Source organism: Liolophura sinensis, chromosome 13 (genome assembly GCF_032854445.1).
Source record: "Liolophura sinensis isolate JHLJ2023 chromosome 13, CUHK_Ljap_v2, whole genome shotgun sequence".
NCBI lineage: Eukaryota > Metazoa > Mollusca > Polyplacophora > Chitonida > Chitonidae > Liolophura > Liolophura sinensis.
This window is the reverse complement of record NC_088307.1, coordinates 25940278-25962637: the sequence shown is the minus strand read 5'-3', so window position 1 is coordinate 25962637 and position 22360 is coordinate 25940278. Positions and strand designations below refer to the sequence as shown.

At 39.5% G+C, this 22360-nt stretch overlaps 2 protein-coding genes across 4 annotated transcripts in view; one reads left to right on the top strand and one right to left on the bottom strand.

Moving 5' to 3' along the window:
- LOC135480553 (transient receptor potential cation channel subfamily M member 6-like) overlaps window positions 1-4277 on the top strand; it is a 40944-nt gene extending 36667 nt beyond the window's left edge. For all 3 annotated transcript variants that reach the window (XM_064760410.1, XM_064760408.1, XM_064760409.1), the window contains exon 27: window positions 625-4277. In XM_064760410.1, coding sequence (XP_064616480.1) covers window positions 625-849 — 225 coding nt within the window. In that variant the 3' untranslated portion in view covers window positions 850-4277. The remainder of the gene's footprint in view (window positions 1-624) is intronic.
- Window positions 4278-6307: 2030 nt separating this feature from the next.
- Window positions 6308-22360, bottom strand: part of LOC135480206 (ER degradation-enhancing alpha-mannosidase-like protein 3) — a 33258-nt gene continuing 17205 nt past the window's right edge. Inside the window, exons 15-22 of the mRNA XM_064759978.1 lie at window positions 19954-20159; window positions 19264-19396; window positions 18223-18304; window positions 17034-17143; window positions 15388-15507; window positions 14555-14600; window positions 13743-13922; window positions 6308-11893 (exon numbers count right to left, since the gene is read on the bottom strand). Coding sequence (XP_064616048.1) covers window positions 10749-11893; window positions 13743-13922; window positions 14555-14600; window positions 15388-15507; window positions 17034-17143; window positions 18223-18304; window positions 19264-19396; window positions 19954-20159 — 2022 coding nt within the window. The 3' untranslated portion in view covers window positions 6308-10748. The remainder of the gene's footprint in view (window positions 11894-13742; window positions 13923-14554; window positions 14601-15387; window positions 15508-17033; window positions 17144-18222; window positions 18305-19263; window positions 19397-19953; window positions 20160-22360) is intronic.

The following is a 22360-nucleotide window of genomic DNA, read 5'->3' as shown; positions in this document are numbered from 1 at the left end:
AGGGAAAGTTCCTCAGTTACTTGCCAAAGGCCACCATTTTACCCCAGGCAATCCAGCTTCCTCCATGAATTTATTTATTTATTTGATTGGTGTTTTACGCCGTACTCAAGGATATTTCACTTATACGACGGCGGCCAGCATTATGGTGGGAGGAAACCGGGCAGAGCCCGGGGGAAACCCACGACCATCCTCAGGTTGCTGACAGACTTTCCCACTTACGGCCGGAGAGGAAGCCAGCATGAGCTGGACTTGAACTCACAGCGACCGCATTGGTGAGAGGCTTCTGGGTCATTACGCAGCGCTAGCGCGCTAACCGACTGCTTCCTCCATTTTAGCACCATTTTATAAGTAGTGAATTCATTTGATTGGTGCTTTGCGCCTTACTCAGGAATGTTTCATTTACACGAAGGCGACTTTCAATATAGTGGAAGGAAATCAGGCAGAGCCCGGGGGAACCCATGGTAATGTGTCATTACAACAGTCTGCTGAAAGTCGGCTGAGATAAAAAATAAAAACCCCATTCTACTGTGCTTGTAATGTGTCTAAAACTTCACCAGTTGTTAGCAGAGAATTTCAGGCTGCCATTATAACAGTCCCTTAACATTATGGGTATCTCTTCTACAGGATTCGGTCCAGCCTACTCCCAAAATGGCCCGAGCCAGTGATAGGTGGGGTAGCTTACTGCACAACCACTACACGCTGACTAAAGCCAAGCAGTTGCTGGCCGTGGAGTACAGGCCTGATGGCGGCCGGATGTCGGCTCAGGACAGAGACGAGAACTCTGACGACAAGGACACTGTGGATGGCTTGGCATACAGTGACGCGGAGTTTGAATCGGACAGCTGTTGATTCAGAGAGTTGTTGTGGTTGATTCAAACGGTTGTCGCTGTTGATTCGGACAGTAGTTGTTGATTCGGACAGTAGCTGAATCAGACAGTTGTAGAATCTGATTGCTGTTGTTAGGTACAATTAATGAACCAGACAGTGATGGAATTGATCAGATATCAAATGGAAGAGTTCTTGTTGTTGATTAAGACGGTGGTTGTTGAATCCGACAGTTCTTCAGTCGAAGAGTTCTTGAATCAGAAGATTTTTAAATCTGGTAGTTGTTGAAAGAGACAGTTGTTAAGTGAATGGGATACTTGAACGCGCTTCTTGTTCAGTTAGGCAATTGAATGGCGTTTAATAGGAAACTTGTTGTTGAACAGGACACTTGTTATTGAATAGGACATTTGTTGTTGAATATGACACTTGTTGTTGAATCGGGCACTTGTTGAATTGGACAGTTGTTGCTGGATTAGACATTTGTCGAATAGGACAGATTGAAGTCGTTGAAGTGGACAGTCTTTGATGAACTGGGCAGTTGTTGAATGGGAGATTTGCATAATAGGCACTTCTTGAATCGTGATACAATATTACACTCTTCCAATGGGCTTAAAAACGGCCCAAAACGACTCGGCACTAACTGTGAGCTATTTTGCTCCTTTCAGTAGAAGACATAGCTTCTGTAACGCTTTGCTCATATTGAAAGCAAAGAGGTAGATCATGAACAGTGCAGCCTAACAGCAGAGAATAACCACACTGCTTAGAGATGACTTAGAGGTGTATAGTCTGGAGACGGTGCCCATGAGTCCATGGAGGGATCGGCCAATCATCTGGCATCAGATCCCTTCTTATTTTCCATAAGCTATAGTGTTAACGTTTAGTGCTGTAACTCAGCCCTAAACATTCCGTAACCAGTAAGCATTGGCGTCTACCTTTCCCAGCGTGAGAGAAAGCAGCCACAAAAATTTGACACAGGTTGACTGTCAAGACCTGCTTCTTTCTGTGCCAGCAGCTATCAGTGCCTGCCAAGGCCAGGGGGTGCGTCACTCACAGCCTCGTGCCAGTCGTGTTTATGTACTCATTTAAAGCCTACTCGTGTGATATTTTACATATTTGAAGTGATGCTTAATGATGAAAATAGTATTTTTAAAAATTTTGTTACATTAGGCTATCGTTTACACATTACGCCTCAATATTTAATACAGCGACCTGCGGATGGTCGTGGGTTTCCCCCTGGGCTCTGTCCGGTTTCCTCCCACTATAATGCTGGCCGCCGTCGTATAAAGTGGAATATTCTTGAGTAGGGCGTAAAACACCAATCAAATCAAAATCAATGTTTAGTGTATCCAGTGTTCATTGTGTATAAAGTGTTAGTTGATGTCCATCGGTGAAATCGCCTTTCATTTCACATTGTATAGTTGTATGATTGCTAGCATAAATATGATGCCACTTTAAGGAAAGGGCCTTATTACTTGTTTTGGCCTTTTCCAGCGCCAAAAGGTCAGTTCATGTTTACCAGACACAACTAGTTAGCTGCCTTGTCGCCAAAAAGTTCATCTATTGCTGTTTTAGACGAAGTGAAGTGACGTAAATATATAGCTGAGACTGTGCAAGGCGCGAATTTGGATCATGCAAGGTGCGAGTTTGGATCTAGAACGTTTTGTTCTAGGTTTTGTTAAATGTATGAGTTTTCTCATTACTCACACCTGACAATACCATAAAGCAGAATTGTTGGCCATAAGAAAACGTGTCACATATTGTAGGATACGATTTCATAAAGTACATGAAACTCTATCGTAAGTCACAAAGATCTATCATAAATCACTATGCACTCTTAAATGACGTCATAAGGGAATCTAACCATAACTCAAAATGGGCATCATAAATCATGTAACACAAGGAAATCTGAACATATGTCACATGAAGCTTGTATCATAAATCCACAAGTGACTATCATAAATCACAAGGAACTCTTATCATAAATCACAAGTGACTCTATCATAAATCACAAGGAACTCTTATCATAAATCATAAGTGACTTATGAATCACAAAAGACTTTGATCATAAATCACAAGTGACATAAATCACAAAGAACTTTGATCATAAAACCCAGGTGACATCATAAATCACAAGGGACTTGATCATAAATCACAAGGGACTTTGAACATAAATCACAAGGGATTCTTATCACGTATAAATACCACAAGGACTTGAATCACAAGAAATTCAGATGGTGGATCCCAAGAAACTTCTATTACCGATTAATTCATTCACAGCCTTGCTTTACAGCTCTTTACATGTACCTTTAAAGTAAAAATACATGAAAAAAATCATTATTTTTCTGTTGAAGCTATCATATTATTATTGAAGAGATATGGCAGTACACTATAATTGTCATCGTAGCGGTACCGTGATATATGTACTACGAAGCACAATGAATATAGTGATACCAAACTGAACGTCTCTGAACACAAAGTAACTTTACATTTGGAACGTTATAAAACTTTCCTGAAATTATATATTGAAGTTTGTTTGGTACGAAATATCACCAAACTTAATATCTTCCTTTGCTCTTCTTTACTTTTTAATTATGATTTTTATACTTTTTGTACTAAACTTGTATTTTGTTTTCTCTATCAGATTTTGAGGTCAGTTTGACAAATATAGTTTTCCAGACAACGGTAAGTGATTGACACCCTGATAAAATAATCAAATCATACGGCCAGGACTAATAAGAATCCTTGCATTAATGTTTAGTGCCTAGAGAGATCCTAAAGATTGATTATATATAACGTTTAACTGTATAGCGTTTTTTTAGCATGTTGTTTTTACATGATACATGATTCCATATATATTTTTGTATCGCTGTCTGCGTTTTACCTTGACATTCATCATTCATGAAATGATGCTCAGAGGGTGCCGAGAGTGGTTGCCCTTGTCTTGCATGCCGTTTTTATAGCTGTTTTATTGAACACTGTTTTTACTGGCTTCAGATACAGTGTTTTATTGACTTATGTATAATATACTTGGGATTTGCAGTACAGTGGCTTTGTTGATTTGCGGTACAATGATTGTGGTACAGAGTATTTGCTCATTTGTGGTATATTTTTGGACACTGACAGTATTGTTTTATGTAACACGATTAAACCAACATGCTGTCAAGGTTTATGATGTCATTGTTACGGAAGTGTAGCGTAAAAAGGACAGGCCTAACAATTTGTTTAGGCTTGTCAAAAAATAATCGGGATTATGTCTAACTGGAGATATCCAAGGCAAGGATTACTGCTTTTGCTTATTGTTTTTGAGATTATATTCCCGGTGTATCCCTCTAAATCTCTAGTTAACTGCTGACTCATTCATATTGTTTATAAATACGATAGGAAAAAATCTTTTAAAGAAATTCCTGCCTCATTCTGCCAAGTACATATGCAAATAAATTGTCTCTGTTTTGTTCGAACTATCGCAGTTATATTTTATTGGATTAGTACAAATAAGATGGGGTGCATGGAAGACACCTTCAGAATGTCAATGTTTGTTGGAGGGGGGGGGGGGGGCTTCGTGGCCGAGTGGCGTAGCACGCCAGCTCGGTGCAATGACTCGGAAGCCTCTCTCCAATTAGAACGTTGTCCAGCTCATCCTGACTTCCTCTACGGCTGCACGTGGTAAGGTCTGCAGCAACCTGCGGACGGTCGAGTGTTTCTCCCGGGCTGTGCCGAGTTTCCTCCCGCCATAATGCTGGCCGCCGTCGAATAAATGAAATATTCTTGAGTGCGGCGTAAAACACGTGAATTAAATTAATAAATAAATAAATAAACGGTTCTTTTTCACTTCGCCGACGACGATCCCTTGACAGCGATCAATACTACAAATAGTTACAGCTTTGTCTTAAGTTGGTCGTCCACTGAAATCTCTCAGCATATTTATGTTTTCGTCGTATATGTTGTTGAACATCGGTGTGGTGTGATCATTTGAGTCGAACACTCTGATTTATCACATGAGGTGAAGGCACTTCGCTTTGGCACTTCACTGGTCGAAATGGGTTGTATATATTTGAACTGAAGTCCGTGCTCTCTTTATTCCGGAGTTTCAGGTTTCTCGACGTTATGGCATCGTGGTGACGTTCCTTGAGCTATGTACAATAATAATTATTATTATCGATGACTCATTTCCAGAAATATTATATTTTAGAGGACTTGCAATGAAAGTCAGGATATTAGACATGTTTTGTGGATAATTTTCGTTATAGTATATATCTGTCTATGTTTAACTTCATCAACTTTCCTCCACACATAAAACTGCTGGGTTGTCATGGTATTAACATGAAAAACGACTTTCACTTGCGTGTCATCTAGCATACACATATAAGAGGTTAAGTTGTAGTTGGCAATGCTCATCATACTGTGACAATAAGGGAGCTTGTCTGCTTTGTGCTATGGAGGCTTGTTGATAAAGGCATGGTGCAGCTGACCAATATAAGACTGGACCGGAAACGATGTTAAAAGTATCATGCAACTCCAAACATTTCAAGGCAACCCGCAAAGAATGGTAGCTAAAAATGAACACAATGTAAGTAGCTTTGTTTGAGAGCTCAATGAAAGAAAAAAAGAAGGCAACTCCTTTATTATCAGTAATTTCGAGTTCTTTATTCGCTTCAGAGAATAGTCCAATTCTTAGTACTGTACATTTTCTTATTCGTCTAGTATGTACATAATTACACTGTGATCACATATACATATACTTAGACAATTTTCCACATTAAAAAAAGTCAAGAAAACTGACAAGGAAGCAAAACACTCACCATATAAATTTGCAGTTAAAGGAAGAATAAAATTTATAACTGGTTGGATTGGATGAATTGATACCAGCGGAACAAAACCCCACAGATCTTAAAACGAATAATAAAAGAAGACTTTAAGTTAAGGTATCTATTCACACTGGTCACCAGACTGGTCACTAACTACGTCTTTCATATCGAACACCAAAACCGAAGCATAGTGAAACCTTAACGATAATAGGTTAATATAAAGGAACCACCGATATGAAACAGGTTAATAGGATGACAAACTGGGCACCCTTGCTTCAGAGTCTAAGTTTTGGCCGGTAAATTTGACGTGGTGAATTTGTTGGCAATTTGTGGTAAATCGAGATGAAACAGGCGTCGTTGTGACAGAATCTTCAAATATCGGTTAAAATCAGCAAGCATACATTTACGCAAATGAGGCATTAGATGCACGAATGGAAATGTCGATGCTCACGTGCTTAAGTGGGTGCACTGAGAGTAGTAACTTTTTTTAGGGGTCGTTAACATCACAATATACAACGACATGAATTTACGCATTTCACTCATTATAGCTATAGACACGTTTGGTTTGGCCTGTAACAAGATTGGGGTCATCATACATGAAAGAACAAAATTTGCCAAACATTTTATTTAAAAAAAAATAAAAATAAAAAAAAATAAATAAAAACAGAAATGGCAATTCAAAACTTGACAACATTTTTATCACCAAACACAATGTGTTACCGTATATAATAGACTATCCCGAATATAAAGAAAATATGATTCCAGACACAACCAAAGCAATAAAGACGGCAAGATCACGAATTTACGCATGGACACGATACTTGCAACTAACACAATCAGTTTACATTTAGATATGTCCGAATGACTTTTGAAAGCCTGAATTAACAGGCAAGAATGGCCTTAAGTGTAGATAATATCTAACATATTGTTTTTACGTGTTGCGTACGGATTAGGAAGCAAAGAATTTGGGTAATGGTCTACGGCCGTGCAATGAGGTAATTAGCGAATGAAAGTATAGATGCGGACGAAAACAAGAATCGACTTTGAGTTAGACAAGAGTGTGTAATGTACGTGGAAGGAGTGCAAGACTGTAAGACAAGACAGAGGAAAGTGACGAATCTGGGTTAGGGAAAAGTGTGTAATTGACGTGGAACAAGGGTAAAACTGTGGTCGAAAAGACAGTCAAGAGACGAATTTGGGATAGGGAGGAGTTTGCAATGGACGTGGAGGGAAGACGAAACTTTAAACTTGGGCTAAAGCTAAAGACGAATACCAACAAAGGAAAGGCAATCTGCATAGATAACCGGTATGTGTATGGGAATATTTGATGATATCTTGCATGAAGTTTGGAGAAGCCCTGTCTAGTGGAATCTTAATGGTAGGATATTATATTACTTCAAAAGGAAGACTAGTTCCTGGAAAAGTCTACAACATGTGCGCACATGCCGCCCCAGATCCATTTTACATTCCCTGATATCGACTGCCCAACAGTTTCTCATTATGACCTGTTATAATGTAATGAAAGGAATACAGAATCGACGCTGATTGACTGGCAGTGGAGGTAGGATTTTCTGGGTTAAATCCCTCAGCACTGGTCAGGGTGGAAACCTAACATGATGCTCATCCTCCTTACTATGCCTTTATATTTTGTGCCAACCTGTACAACACACGACTTCAAGATTTACGACTTAAGACAATTTGATGCAATGCTGTCCTGGTTTTCCCCTGGCGGGCCTTTATAAAACAAACCTAGATGCATCCATTCAAACAGAGCATATACTATATAAGTACTCCTTTATGTACAAGGGCATGGATAAATAATACAGAAGTGACTAAATCAATTTACACCTTAAATATACATGCACATATTCATAAAACGCATCTACCGGACTTCTGTTAGTAGAATCTCCTGTTATAAAATATTAACTGACATGATGACAGTTATTAAAGGTAGCTTAAGGCGGACTTGACCGACTGATAAATCAGATTGCTTACCTGGCCTTTAAAGAAGCATTTTTGTTTGGGGAAAATTTTAATTTACATTTTCGAAATTTTAAGCACAAAGTTTGCACCCTGAGTTGTCAAACGTTTTTCACTGACCACAGGGTATATATACAGCAATACAACATTTGTCTGCTGGTGTCATATAACTTTTAATAATCATGGTATAATCGCTACAGGTACGTAATTAACACTGCAGTAATTCGATAATTACTGTAAATGACCCAAATTTTCCACCCAAAATATACATTTCTAGAGGCAAATAAATATCATATTACTTTTGAAGCTGAAAACTGTGGAATATCATCTTGCCTTCCTTTGTCGGAATCAGACAAAATGAGTAACTTTAAAATTGGAAATCGTCAATGTTTTCAACCAGTAAAGCACTTTTCTCTGTGGCACTTATGCATATCATTATTATGAAAATGATGCTAAAAATAATTTGACACAAGTATCATGGAACTGTGCAAATTGTTTCTCTATGCCCCACAGTTCGCTCTGAATGAGTCGAAATATTGGAGCAAAGGCGGTTGAAAAGGTGAAAAAATTAAGGTTATCATCCACGAAATTTTGGGTCAAATACTGTACAGTATATCAAGTGAGGTACAGGCACTACCACTAACTGGCATCACATGAACACGTGTATATTTCATTTGTCCAGTACCAATAAAATCAGTACAGTAACATGTAAACATGATATGGGTAAAATACGTGTATGTGTTCAAGTTTGTACGACTTGCATGTCAGATACACAGGTTGCAGAGTGTACATGTTGGATACACAAACACTGTGCATGTATAGCACAGTATGTAAAGTACACGTGCATTAGAACAAGATAAACACACAGTACACACATTGAACATATGCAAGTTACGCATACATACATACATTGAGCATGTGTAAAATACGTGTGTGTTAGACATACATGTACTGTGACTGCACATGTGCAGCAAATGAAAATAGGACGTGACATTTCATGTGACTGTAGTATTCGACAAATCACATCATCTGAGCGCGGCTTATGAAATAGACTTGTTCTATTTTAGATACGTCTGTCACATACGGTATCCACGTTAGGCACGCGCAAGACACGTGTGTCACAAAAATGTATCACCAACTTGATTTCTCACTGTTTGAAAAAACACTGTTCATTTCATGCATCAGATTATGAAAAATAATCTTAATATTTATCCTACATATAAATAGGAATATAATTTCCCCAAGTGCAAACAGAAAGCCGACTTTGAAGTTTCAATGGAGAGATCAGAATTTGACCACAAAAACAGCAGTACTTGGATCATCCAGATTCAACACGCTGTTGTATCGTTCACTTGTTACGTCCTACAAACCACCGAAAACGGGGATCAACTCCTTACGACCAGTTCAGTTGATCCGCTCATTAAGCTCTCGTGTATGTCACGCCCAATACGGTTGAATATATTTTGCCCTCGGCCACAATCATCCTTATAAGTAGAACTGATACTAACATTTACAGTGCAAAATGCCAGCAGTCAGTGAAGATGCTACCATGTCATGTACTTATCAATCAATCAAACCACCCTGTGAACACTAGTCATGATTAACATGAAGATAGAGCTATTCCCTTAAAAACTACACGTTTAATCAATTATTAGAATAGTAACAAGGAATGTGTTGTAAATACTTATCTAGAACACCTTCATTTCTATTTACAGGTGTACTGTTTCGATATCTAGTCACATGAGAACACATGTATATCAGAATGCTGGAAAATTACATGTACTAATATCATAATGGGTTTAACAGATGCAGTGATCTAAACTCTTCAATACCTTGACTGATTGATTGATTAGAAAAATATTTTACAGCAAAAATTTACCTAAATGTCTCATGATTTTTAGACACAAAATACAGATCTATAAAACCAAAATCACTAGATATAACTATGTATTACAAATACGTGTACGCCCCATCCATTAAATCTATTATCAATCTCCAACGTAAAATTCAATTAAAACATTCACTTCAACCACTTGTATGTACACTAAATACTGTATTTCACCTAATGTTTAATATTTTTCAAGTAGCACATTTCGCTTGATTCTTGATTGATTTATCCACCTTAGTTAAAGGGCCACTCAAGTGTTTTGTTCTTAGTGACGTCTGATTACTTTTCTATTAGAAAACTTAAAACATTTTATCATGAAAAGAACCATTTGAAGGCCTTTATGTACTCCCAGCATTGTATTTCTCCTGCCAAAAACCTTTAGATGAAATACAGTAGACCTAACTTAAAGTTTTGTCCCTGAAAATGTCATTTTTAGAGGCACATAAATGTCATGAAATACCTGTCTTACTTTTGGTGCCGATACCTGCAATTCTCCACAAGGATATCACCATACCTTCCACATAAGCTTCAAAACACCTTAATTAAGATCACAATGAACTGTAAGAATCAGGCAAAATATGAAACATAGTCAAGAGCAAAATATGAAGTAATCATAAAGGCAAGTCTACTTCCCTTTTCTTGTACCTCATTATTCATGTTGCTTGAGTTTTTCCCCAAAATTTAAAACCAGCACCATTCATCAAAAAGTGAGATTGATCTTCAATAATCCAATGTAAAACTCTCTAAATCCCTAATCACCGTATCAAAACTTGAATAAAGTCCAGACAGTTTCCACTTTCCATGGTTTGAACTGCTGTGTGGACAACAATTTACATATATATCAGCATAATTTTCAGAAATTTGTACATCTTTTGTTAAATTCATGCCCATTGCTGATGGTTACCAAAGTTACCATAGCCCATATTAAAGTGAATTTATAACTATCATAGCAAAACCTGCTAAAGACATTAAGTTGCCAAGGTCATTACAATCAACTTAAATAGCTGATAATAACCTTGTGAAACTATGCTTACATTCCTAACCATCATCATATGGAGAGGCTTTTAATACACTGAAATTAAAAATATGAAGTAGCATTATTGCCATCAGAAAATAAAAATGACCATAAAAGCTGGATGAAAATCCATCACTCATGCTTGACTGACAGCCGGCAGATCAACCCCTCCAGATAGCCCACTATTAACCCCTCCCACACTAACCTCCATAAAACTGTATAATTTACACACAGATCAAGAGGAGTCACCTTCCTTGTTTGGCGAAGAAGTCCTTTGTGCTTTGGCATCAACATCACTACTACTGGCACCTGTCCTTTGAGCAAAGTCAGAGTTTTGGTTCTCTGACTTGGAGTCAGAGCTTTGGCCATCTGACTTTACAGAGTCAGACCTTTGGCCATCTGGCTTTATAGAGTCAGATCTTTGGCCATCGATATGTGACTTTAAAGAGTGAGATCTCTGGCCATCTGATTTTATGGAGTCAGGTCTTTGACCATCTGACTTTGAGTCAGCGGTCTGAGCATGGGTATCGTCAGGTATGTACAAGACACCGTCCTTTCCCAATATTGCACCAACCCCTCCTTCCTCGCCACGGGGCACGGTTTTGAGGTATTTATTTTTCTCATGGCGCTCTGCCACATGGTCATGGTGATTGGGATCGGCTTGGGACGCGAGGTCCAGTCCCAACTCCTCGGCCATTTTCTGCTCCTCGTGTTGCTCCTCTGGGGAAAGTTCTCTGATTCCACCCCGTTTGGACTCTGACTGGAACTCACTGTCCATCTCATTCCTCTCCCCAGGAGGAAGGATTTCCAGCTCCTTTGCCAGCTGCTGGAATAAGATCCTGGCTTCATTGTCTACATTGTTCAGGTTAAAGTAGGCTGCCTCAAGCAGTCTGGCAAGGGCCAGCAGATAGTCCGCTTGCCCTTCAAGGTGGCTAAAATTCGTCCTTTCCTGAAGAACACGGACTAGTTCCACATACAACTGATTCAGCAAAGGCTTCCCTTTCAGATTGCTGTCTTTCATCAACTGATCGAACTTAAATGACAGCTGCTTGCTGCCATCCTCATTGCTGACTAGTTTGATGACGTCATCATCCAAATTTCCCTTGGCCGATCCCTTGTTGCCACGGGTGATAACCTTGACCTCCATGTGAAGGTCGTTGGAGCCAACCTTCATCTTGTATTTGCCTGAGGTCGTCTGTGAGCTGGCCTCATCAGGACCTGCTCCAGGTTTGATCTCAACCCACTCGCTGTCTGTGAGCTCTTCTGCATTGCCTGCTTGGCTCGGCGTTCCTTCACGCTTTCCTTCAGGCCCGGCTGGGTGTCCTGGAGGTGCCTTACCATCGACATGAATTTCCTCACTGGGAGCTTCTTCACCATCAGCTAAAAAAAACAATATATATCTGTAATAATAACACAAAATTTTAAAAAACTGATGTTTGTTCAAGGTCACTTGTGGACGTCCTCCTCTGTGAGGTAACAAAGACTTCATCATATCTCCCTTAGTAATGTCCTCCACACTGAGGTAACGCAGACTTCATCATATCTCCCTTAGCAACATCCTCCTCTGTGAGGTAACAAAGACTTATCTCCCTTAGCATGCTCAGGTTGTATCATACTTTAGAATACATGAAAATACATTAGATATTTTTTATTCACTAATTTGCAGCTTAGGATCTTTCAGAACGTATAAGCAGTCAGGCACAGGTTTACAGTCCATGACTACTTTACTTTTTGGTACAGACTTATAGTCCAGGACTACTTTACTTTTTGGTACAGACTTATAGTCCAGGACTACTTTACTTTTTGGTACAGACTTATAGTCCAGGACTACTTTACTTTTTGGTACAGACTTACAGTCCAGGACTACTTTACCTTGTGGCACAAGCTTATAGTCCAGGACTACTTTACTTTTTGGTACAGGTTTACAGTCCATGACTACTTTACTTTTTGGTACAGACTTATAGTCCAGGACTACTTTACTTTTTGGTACAGACTTATAGTCCAGGACTACTTTACTTTTTGGTACAGACTTATAGTCCAGGACTACTTTACTTTTTGGTACAGACTTACAGTCCAGGACTACTTTACCTTGTGGCACAAGCTTATAGTCCAGGACTACTTTACTTTTTGGTACAGACTTACAGTCCAGGACTACTTTACTTTTTGGCACAAGCTTATAGTCCAGGACTACTTTACTTTTTGGTACAGACTTATAGTCCATGACTACTTTACCTTGTGGCACAAGCTTATAGTCCAGGACTACTTTACTTTTTGGTACAGACTTATAGTCCAGGACTACTTTACTTTTTGGCACAAGCTTATAGTCCAGGACTACTTTGCTTTTTGCACAGGCTTCTAGTCCAGAACTACTTTACTTTTTGGCACAGGCTTACAGTCCAGGACTACTTTACTTTTTGCACAGGCTTCTAGTCCAGAACTACTTTACCTTTTGGCACAGGCTTACAGTCCATGACTACTTTACCTTGTGGCACAAGCTTATAGTCCAGGACTACTTTACTTTTTGGTACAGACTTATAGTCCAGGACTACTTTACTTTTTGGCACAAGCTTATAGTCCAGGACTACTTTACCTTGTGGCACAGGCTTATAGTCCAGGACTATTTTACCTTCTGGCACAGCCTTATAGTCCAGGACTACTTTACTTTTTGCACAGGCTTATCGTCCAGGACTACTTTACCTTTTTGCACAGGCTTATAGTCCAGGACTACTTTACCTTCTGGCACAGCCTTATAGTCCAGGACTACTTTACTTTTTGCACAGGCTTATAGTCCAGGACTACTTTACCTTTTAGCACAGGCTTACAGTCCAGGACTACTTTACCTTTTGGCACAGGCTTATAGTCCAGGACTACTTTACCTTTTGGCACAGGTTTATAGTCCAGGACTACTTTACCTTCTGGCACAGCCTTATAGTCCAGGACTACTTTACTTTTTGCACAGGCTTATAGTCCAGGACTACTTTACTTTTTGGCACAGGCTTATAGTCCAGGTCTACTTTACCTTTTGGCACAGGTTTACAGTCCAGGACTACTTTACTTTTTGGTACAGGTTTATAGTCCAGGACTACTTTACCTTTTGGCACAGCCTTATAGTCAAGGACTACATTAACTTTTAGTGTAGGTTTATAAGTCGGGAATACTTTACCTTTTGGTACAACAGTATCGTTCGGGACTACTTTATATAGGCTGATTATAAGTCAGGACTATTTACCTTTTGGTATTGGCTTATACGTCAGGATAACCTCCATTTCAGGGTGAGCTTGTAAGGCCTCCAGTAATTCTGTGCCATCCTTGTGGAACAGGAACACCATGGGTATCTGGACGTCTTGTTTGCCGTCACCCGACATAGCAAACAGAGGGGATGTCTCACTGCTGGAGCCAGCATTATGATCTGTGAAACAACAATTCAGGACATATCATGCTTTTTCTTAGACAGAATGAAGAGGGCTTTATGTCATTTTGGCAATGTGAAAATGGGAACATCCAAGATCACAGAAATACAAATGGACAAATTTTTAAAACCAGTTAAAACTTGAAATTCAAAACCAAATTCATAATTTTAAAATATAGAATCTACCATGTATGAATGAATGGTCAACATCTCATCTACACCATGAAGGAAAAAAATCAAAGCCAGAACCAATAACGACAAAAGTAATGACTGATAATCACCTTTTACGAAACAACCTCACCTAAACTGCTGAAGTCCTATTGTTTTCATCCCAGAAAACCCACGGAGGAATTTCTCTTGGATATATACAGATATTGGAGTAAACAAAAGCTCAAAATATCTATACCGCAGTAAATTTCTCCTCACCCCTCATTTTTCTAATTGTATGTACAAAAAAAAAATAAATAAATAAATAAAAAACCATAAAACCACTTTCTGCGTAGTTTTCAATTCTCTTTCTTTTGATGTCTACTTCATTTATACATTTCCTTTTTCTTTTTTTTGACACCTGGGAACACATGTACTAGCTTTCTCTTTTTTTATACAAGCAAAGAGATGCAGGATAAACTTACCTATTACAATGCCTCCAATGGCTCCTGCCTTTATGATATTTCTAGCCTATAAAACAATATCAGACATGGTATATGAATTGTCCATGTGTATATATATACAGCTCTGACAAACCTGAGACTGGCGGACGGGGACAGGATAAAGGATATGAGGGGGGCGGGGTTAAAGTCACTGCTTATTACCTGGAGTTTCCAGATGAAGGCAGAATATTGTCAGCACTCAGTTTCCAGGCATTTGACAGAGATGCATAAATGTACATGTAAATACATCACTTATTAGCCATGTTAGTATAAAAAGAGAACAATTTACTTTCATGTAAGTCATGTGAAACTGAAAAGTCTGTTGAAGCTAGCATACGCAGTCATACCGATCATGCCGCAGCCTAAGCCGATCGCTGATTTGTGCGTGATTGCTATTATACCTTGAAGTACCTATTGGGCTGTTACACCCACGACTAGAAGTCACAGAGATGTTCATGAGATTAATGATGGTATGTGTCATTAGGCAGTGAAAATCAAAAGCGTTTAGCACAGATAAGATTTAAGATTCTGGAGTGGTGGACACCTATAGGCCTATATGATACCTACAGGCCTCTCTTTGTTCAGTATTAGTATAACTAGAGAGTTTATATTGGCTAGCTAACAGACTGTTTACAGGGATTTCAATGATAAACGATGATTGTACATGTCCAGTGCTGAAGCAAATAACACAGAAATGGGCAAGAAAAAAGGGCATGTAGATACTTTTATTTTGGGGCACACATGTATTGCTATAGTCTTGTCTCTATAGCAACAAACTAAGAAAAGTTACCCATGGGGTGAAAATCAGCACCCACCTTGTCAATGAACATGCAGTCTCCACGCTCCAGGATAGCAATTCGCCCATACAGGTCATCAGGGTTCTCCACAGGGCCACACCCCTTAAACGGCTTGGTAACACCAACTGATCCCATCAGCTGTACAAAGAAATTTGCCTGTATGTACCCTAATTCCTCGACCTTTTTGCTTATGAAAGAGCAACTTTCACCGACATTTTTAAATTGATTTTGGAGACAAAACTCCATTAAATGGGTTGGCCAATTTCAGGGCTTCACAAAAAGTGTAATTTCATCAGTCTACAAGCCTAATGCCTTCAGAACATGCTTGAATAAACACCTTGCAAACATGCGAAATGGTTGAAGAATTACAGTATGTATGCTTGGGGTTTAACATCTTACTTAACAATGTTTCAGTCATTAGGTGTGTGTACATATACTGTGTTATTTTGCGGCAGGGAGAGTCCTTGCCCCAAAAGTGATGCCGCCACTGAAACATCATGCCGCAGACACCAGACATGACACCAAACCCAGTCCCATTACACCGGCACCCATTTACAACCAGTCCTTGCTCTAACATATAAATGCTGAGCACCAAGCAAAGCAGCAGCAAGTACCATTATTAAAGTCTCTTATATGACCTGACCTAGGTTTGATCCCCATAGAAAAACACTGTATGTAAACCCGTAGGTAATACAGTCTGTGTATAGATTAACCTGAGGGGTAAAATACCTTTACGAAAAAAGAAACCCTTACAATACACTAAACCATCCAACGGCAACAAGAACAGCTATAAGATTTATTTACTTATTTGATTGGGGTTTTACGCCACACTCAAACATATTTCACTTATATGGTGAAGGCCAGTCTTATGATGGGAGGAAATCAAGAAGAAAGACCCTGAGGAAAGCTCATGACCATCCGCATTAAATTTTATCCCAATGTCTTTGTGTAAGTGTGGTAAAAACATGGTAACTCTGGCTCTACGCACTTAAGAGATAAAGTGTTCACCTGGACACGGATGGACGGACAGACAGACAGAGAGCTAGCTGTCTTAAGTGCTACTACAGTAACTCTGTGACAAATTCAGCAGAGGAGTTAAACCATCCTCTACACAAATTTCACACAGACCGTAACATACAAACAGTTAAGTAATATAGAGCATGAAATATGTTTTAATAGACCTTTTTTAAACATTCTGTAACAGGACGTCGGCAACATCACATTCCTTGTGTCACAATTCACACATGATAATGCTAGGATCTTTGTGGCGTTACCTTTGTGACGTTACCTTGTCCCCTAAACTTGAGTAATGATATCAGAACACACGCGTGTATTTATTTGCATTCATCATTGACGGCATATGCCGAGTCTGCACAAAATAAGAAGGTGGCGCATTAAATAATGGGTGTATCATCGGCTTGTGAATTGTAATGTGATAGAAATTCAATACCAAAGCATGTCCAGGGTGTTTGCTTCATTCACTGAGACCAGATGAATACGAATAACTGACAAACTAACCAGTAGTCTTGTTCATTATGACAAAACATTTGTTACAGACTGTAAACAACAGTCAAATTTTAATGCAAAATACCAGCCTAGTTGTTATCTCTTCCTTCAAACCTAGCCATATCTCTGCCCCCTACTCCCTTCCTGTGTTGCCTTACCGGTGGGGCGGTTTTTAGATCAACCCCAAACTGAGCGGGCCCCGCTGACAGCTGGAGGTGAGCAATCTCATCGGGGAACACCACCTGTATCAACAGGGGCTCATGTTGAGCTGTGAACAGAAAACGATGGTAATATCTCAACCATGGGATTCTTAAAGCCCAACTCAAACATATCCTAAACAATTTAAAATTTCGCCACAGAATTACATTTTTCTGAGGGAACTAAATGTTTCAAAATATTATTACAACCTCAGTCCCAACTGAAGTACCGTACAATCCATTTATTCAGTGAAGTGGCTATTACCCAAAATGACTTAAAAATTCTTCCACAATTATTAAACTTCCTCATTTTTTCTGACTCTGTGAGTTCTATTGATTTTAGGAAAGTGGTGTATGGTTTCTATGGAAGATAGGATGATTCCTACTGGAAAGAAGTAACTTTCAGCACCAACATATTAGGGAATTTATTTGCCTTCAAAAATGCACTTTGGTGGGCAAAATTTTAGGTCATTTACGGTAGTTTACAACCCTTCACAGAGCTAGACACAATTATTTTAAATATATACTGTATCAAAGATTTACTACTTGCACTACCAAACTGCTCAGACACGTGCTGCCCAAACAAGTGGTGTCCAAACAAGTGCTGCTCTATCAAGTCACATCCAAACCCTACACATGCCTTTTAAAAACTGGTCTACCCTAATTCTTCAAGCCTCTGCCACCAATATTTTGAAACATTCTGAGATAACTATGGGGTGTTGAGAAATCATCTGTACAGTTTGATGAAGCTTGCATCTTTAAAAAACAAATTATTTTAGCAGAATTTTCACAATAACCGTATGCATAAATGTCACTGAAGACAGGGCGATTAATACAGGTTGAAAAAGATTTATAGTAGGTGCGGCCTTGGGCCCAGTTTCACAGAGCATTCTTTGTTTACCATACATTTGTCACATAATATTTTGTATGTCGCTACTACCATACCATTGTCACATATGTGCAATTATCAGACATGTACGCTATCATTGTGAAACTGGGCCCTGAATCTTCACACTGCAAAACTACGTCTGAACTCAACAAGTGTATCAAGAGACTGACCCATTGCACATTTACAGAACTGCGGGACTATAAAATGGTTTGTAAAATTGCTCTGTGGCATGATATGTACTACATGTGCAGAATACGGTACCTTCATGCTGCTGGTGTTTGGACAGTTCAATCATTTCCTGCATGAACAACATGCCTTCCTCTGCATCCAGGGCTGTGGCTGCCTACAAACACAAGACATGGGCTTCGTGTTGTATGCTGTGCTCTCAAAAGATGCATTTACAACTGTGATATGTGCTAAGGAATCAATTTGAAACAAGTTAGAGAAGATCTATCCCAATCACCCAAGTATGGGAAAGTTATGCGTGGTATTTGAGCTTGATTAGGGGCACACCAAAAGTTTTGTTTTTATCAGAATCTGACAACACTTGATTGAAGCAGCTTTTCTCACAACCAAACACAATCAAGGGAATCTAAATAAGACAACTTGATCTAAGGTTCTGCAGAGTGAACCTGTGTACAAAATGTTATCAATAATGAATGATATCTGGAGCAGAACTGAAACTAAAGTGTGACGGGCAAACAACAGGACTGACCCAAGTCAATATTCTTTACTTTTTGCCAAAGCCTGAGACTTTTTTATTTCATTTATTTATTTGATTGGTGTTTTCTGTGGTACTCAAGAATATTTCACTTCTACGATGCCAGGCAGGATTATGGTGGGATTAAACTGGGCAGAGCTGGGGGGAATCCCATGACCATCAAGACCTTCCCAGGTATGACCACAGAAGAAGTCACCATGAGCTGGATTTGAACCCACAGTGACCATATTGTTGAGTAGCTCCTGGGTCATTGCGTCACACTGGTGTGCTAACCACCTCGGCCATGGAGGTCCCCTTCAGAGTTTAACGACCTCCTATAAGTGGCTTTCTCTGCAATACCAGTAAAACTAGATCTTTTTTTAATAGTTGTGTCAAAAAGACATGTAGTGACTCGAAGGTGAATTAGTAGACTAAGGAGCTGATTTAAGGAGCTCCAAGCAAAACTGACACTAGAACCAGTAAGTGATGGGGTTTGTCACTTAATCGCCTCAGGTATGCATTTGAAAATTAAGGGGAGATAATACAGAATGCCTGTCAAGAAGAGATAATACACTTGCAATAAAGGGGAGATAAACCTGTACCTCTGATGCTGTGTGAAGAAGCTGGACTCGACCGTCCGACATGGTGACCAGCCGGATTCCCATCCTCCTCAGCGCCTCCAGTTGCTCGCGGTTACCAGCAATGAAGTTGATAGCACGCAGTCGTGGTCGATCCCTATCAGGCAGACAGAACAAGGTATTTTTCTAAATAACTGTACGTGACAAAAAATATTAAACAGTTTATCTCAACAGTTTACAACAGCTACACTAATATAATGCACTGGATACAACACTCAGTTCTTTGAAACTGAGCAGTGTTGTCAGTTTCTGGACTCTCATTTAAGAAAGGAAGAGTTTCTGAAGATTTTCAAGGACCTTGTTCTCACATATTGCATGTCACAGAACAGTTTGTTCTGGGGCCTCCGTGGCTCTGTCGGTTAGTGCGCTAGCGCAGCGTAATGACGTAATGAGGGGCCTCCCACCAATGCGGTCGCTATGAGTTTAAGTCCAGTTCATGGTTGCTTCCTCTCCGGCTGTACGTGGGAAGGTCTGCCAACAACCTGTGGATGGTCGTGGGTTTCCCCCGGGCTCTGCCTGCCCTCATATAAGTGAAATAATCTTGAGTGCAGCGTAAAACACCAATCAAATAAATAAATAAATAAACACTTTGTTTTGACAAAGGATCAGTGTTTCCAGTATTATTCTCGTACACAACCAAGCAAGAGCACTTACATATTCCTCTTTGGCTTGGGGCAAACTGTCTCCACCATGTCCTTCAGGGATTTCCTCAGGGAGTCTGCATAGTTACGATCATCAGGAAATAAATACTGTGTGTTGGGACACGTGTTGTGGAACCCCTCCTCACTATCCTCGTCATCTGGGGTAGACTCTAGACCCTCCTCGTCTGATGACTTCAGGATGTAACTGGCCCTGGTAATCTGAGAAACATGTCATTTTATCTAAGTTATTAAATGAAGTGACAAAATGTGATTAAATGAATGTTTAATCACATACTTAAAAGAGGCCAAACCAGAGACTTTTGGCCAAAAAATCCATATTTGCTCATCAAATCATATTTCGGGTATTAACCAAGAATAACTCAAACCATAACTCATTCTAAAGATTAAAGAAGTTATAATGTGACTGATATTTTGTCACAAGTTATTATTTGAACTACCATAATTCCTCAACCTTTTGGCATATAAGAGAGCACTTTACAGCGCAATTTATGCACATTTATAATTTAATTTTAAACAAAAAAAAAAATTGGTTGGACTGGCCAATTTCAGGGGAAAAAAAGTATAATTTTATCAGTCCACAAAGAATAATGCCTTCAGGATATGCTTAAATAAACACTTTGCAAACATGCAAAACGGTTGAAGAATTCCATTATCCCCCAAAAAATAGCAAAATCTGATTTGCTAGTCTCCAGCATAGCCTCTTGTAACAGATTTATGAACTCACACTCTCATATGCTGACTGTATATAATGTCAAGTGTTTAAGCTAATGATACAAAACTTTAAAAAAAAGGCATTTTAGAGGTATATTTGCCACATTGTATAATTAGAAAGATCATACATAACCTAAAATTTCATCCTTATATCTTCAGAGGCAAATAAATGTCACAAAATATTACTTTTGGAGCTGAAACTTACAAATTTTTTTCAGCAGAATATCATCCCATGTTCCAAACAAACCTCAAAAAACCTTTCTCAAATCAATAGAGCTCTCAGAATTAGGGAAAATGGGAAATTTAATCCTGGAGGAAATTTATGGTCTATCAGGATAGACTGACCATTTATGCACATTTGTACCAGAAAGCAGGGTCTTATAATCGTAATGTTATCTGTGAAGCTGAGTGACAATGGTCTTTGTATACCATACCACTACCTGCAGGCTTAGTCCCCAACAACTGTCCATGGTAAAGAAGTGACAATGGTCTTTGTATACCATACCACTACCTGCACGCTTAGTCCCCAACAACTGTCCATGGTAAAGAAGTGACAATGGGCTTTGTATACCATACCACTACCTGCACGCTTAGTCCCCAACAACTGTCCATGGTAAAGAAGTGACAATGGTCTTTGTATACCATACCACTACCTGCACGCTTAGTCCCCAACAACAGTCCAAGGTAAAGAAGTGACAATGGTCTTTGTATACCATACCACTACCTGCACGCTTAGTCCCCAACAACTGTCCATGATAAAGAAGTGACAATGGTCTTTGTATACCACACCACTACCTGCACGCTTAGTCCCCAACAACTGTCCATGGTAAAGAAGTGACAATGGTCTTTGTATACCATACCACTACCTGCACGCTTAGTCCCCAACAACTGTCCATGGTAAAGAAGTGACAATGGTCTTTGTATACCACACCACTACCTGCATGCTTAGTCCCCAACAACTGTCCATGGTAAAGAAGTGACAATGGTCTTTGTATACCATACCACTACCTGCACGCTTAGTCCCCAACAACTGTCCATGGTAAAGAAGTGACAATGGTCTTTGTATACCATACCACTACCTGCACGCTTAGTCCCCAACAACTGTCCATGATAAAGAAGTGACAATGGTCTTTGTATACCACACCACTACCTGCACGCTTAGTCCCCAACAACAGTCCATGGTAAAGAAGTGATAATGGTCTTTGTATACCATACCACTACCTGCACGCTTAGTCCCCAACAACTGTCCATGGTAAAGAAGTGACAATGGTCTTTGTATACCACACCACTACCTGCACGCTTAGTCCCCAACAACTGTCCATGGTAAAGAAGTGACAATGGTCTTTGTATACTATACCACTACCTGCACGCTTAGTCCCCAACAACTGTCCATGATAAAGAAGTGACAATGGTCTTTGTATACCATACCACTAACTGCAGGCTTAGTCCCCAACCACTGTCCATGGGAAAGAAAAACTTGTCAACATCAAACAACACCGAACTTAATGGGGAGGTGGCCAGGTGTTGTCTTGTTAACAATAGATAATGACAGAGGCAACAAGTGAGCCTCTGTGGTAAAGAAAAACTTGTCAGCATCAAATAACACCGAACTTAATGGGAGAGGAGCCAGGTGTTGTTTTGTTAACAATAGATAATGACAGAGGCAACAAGTGAGTCTCCATGGTAAA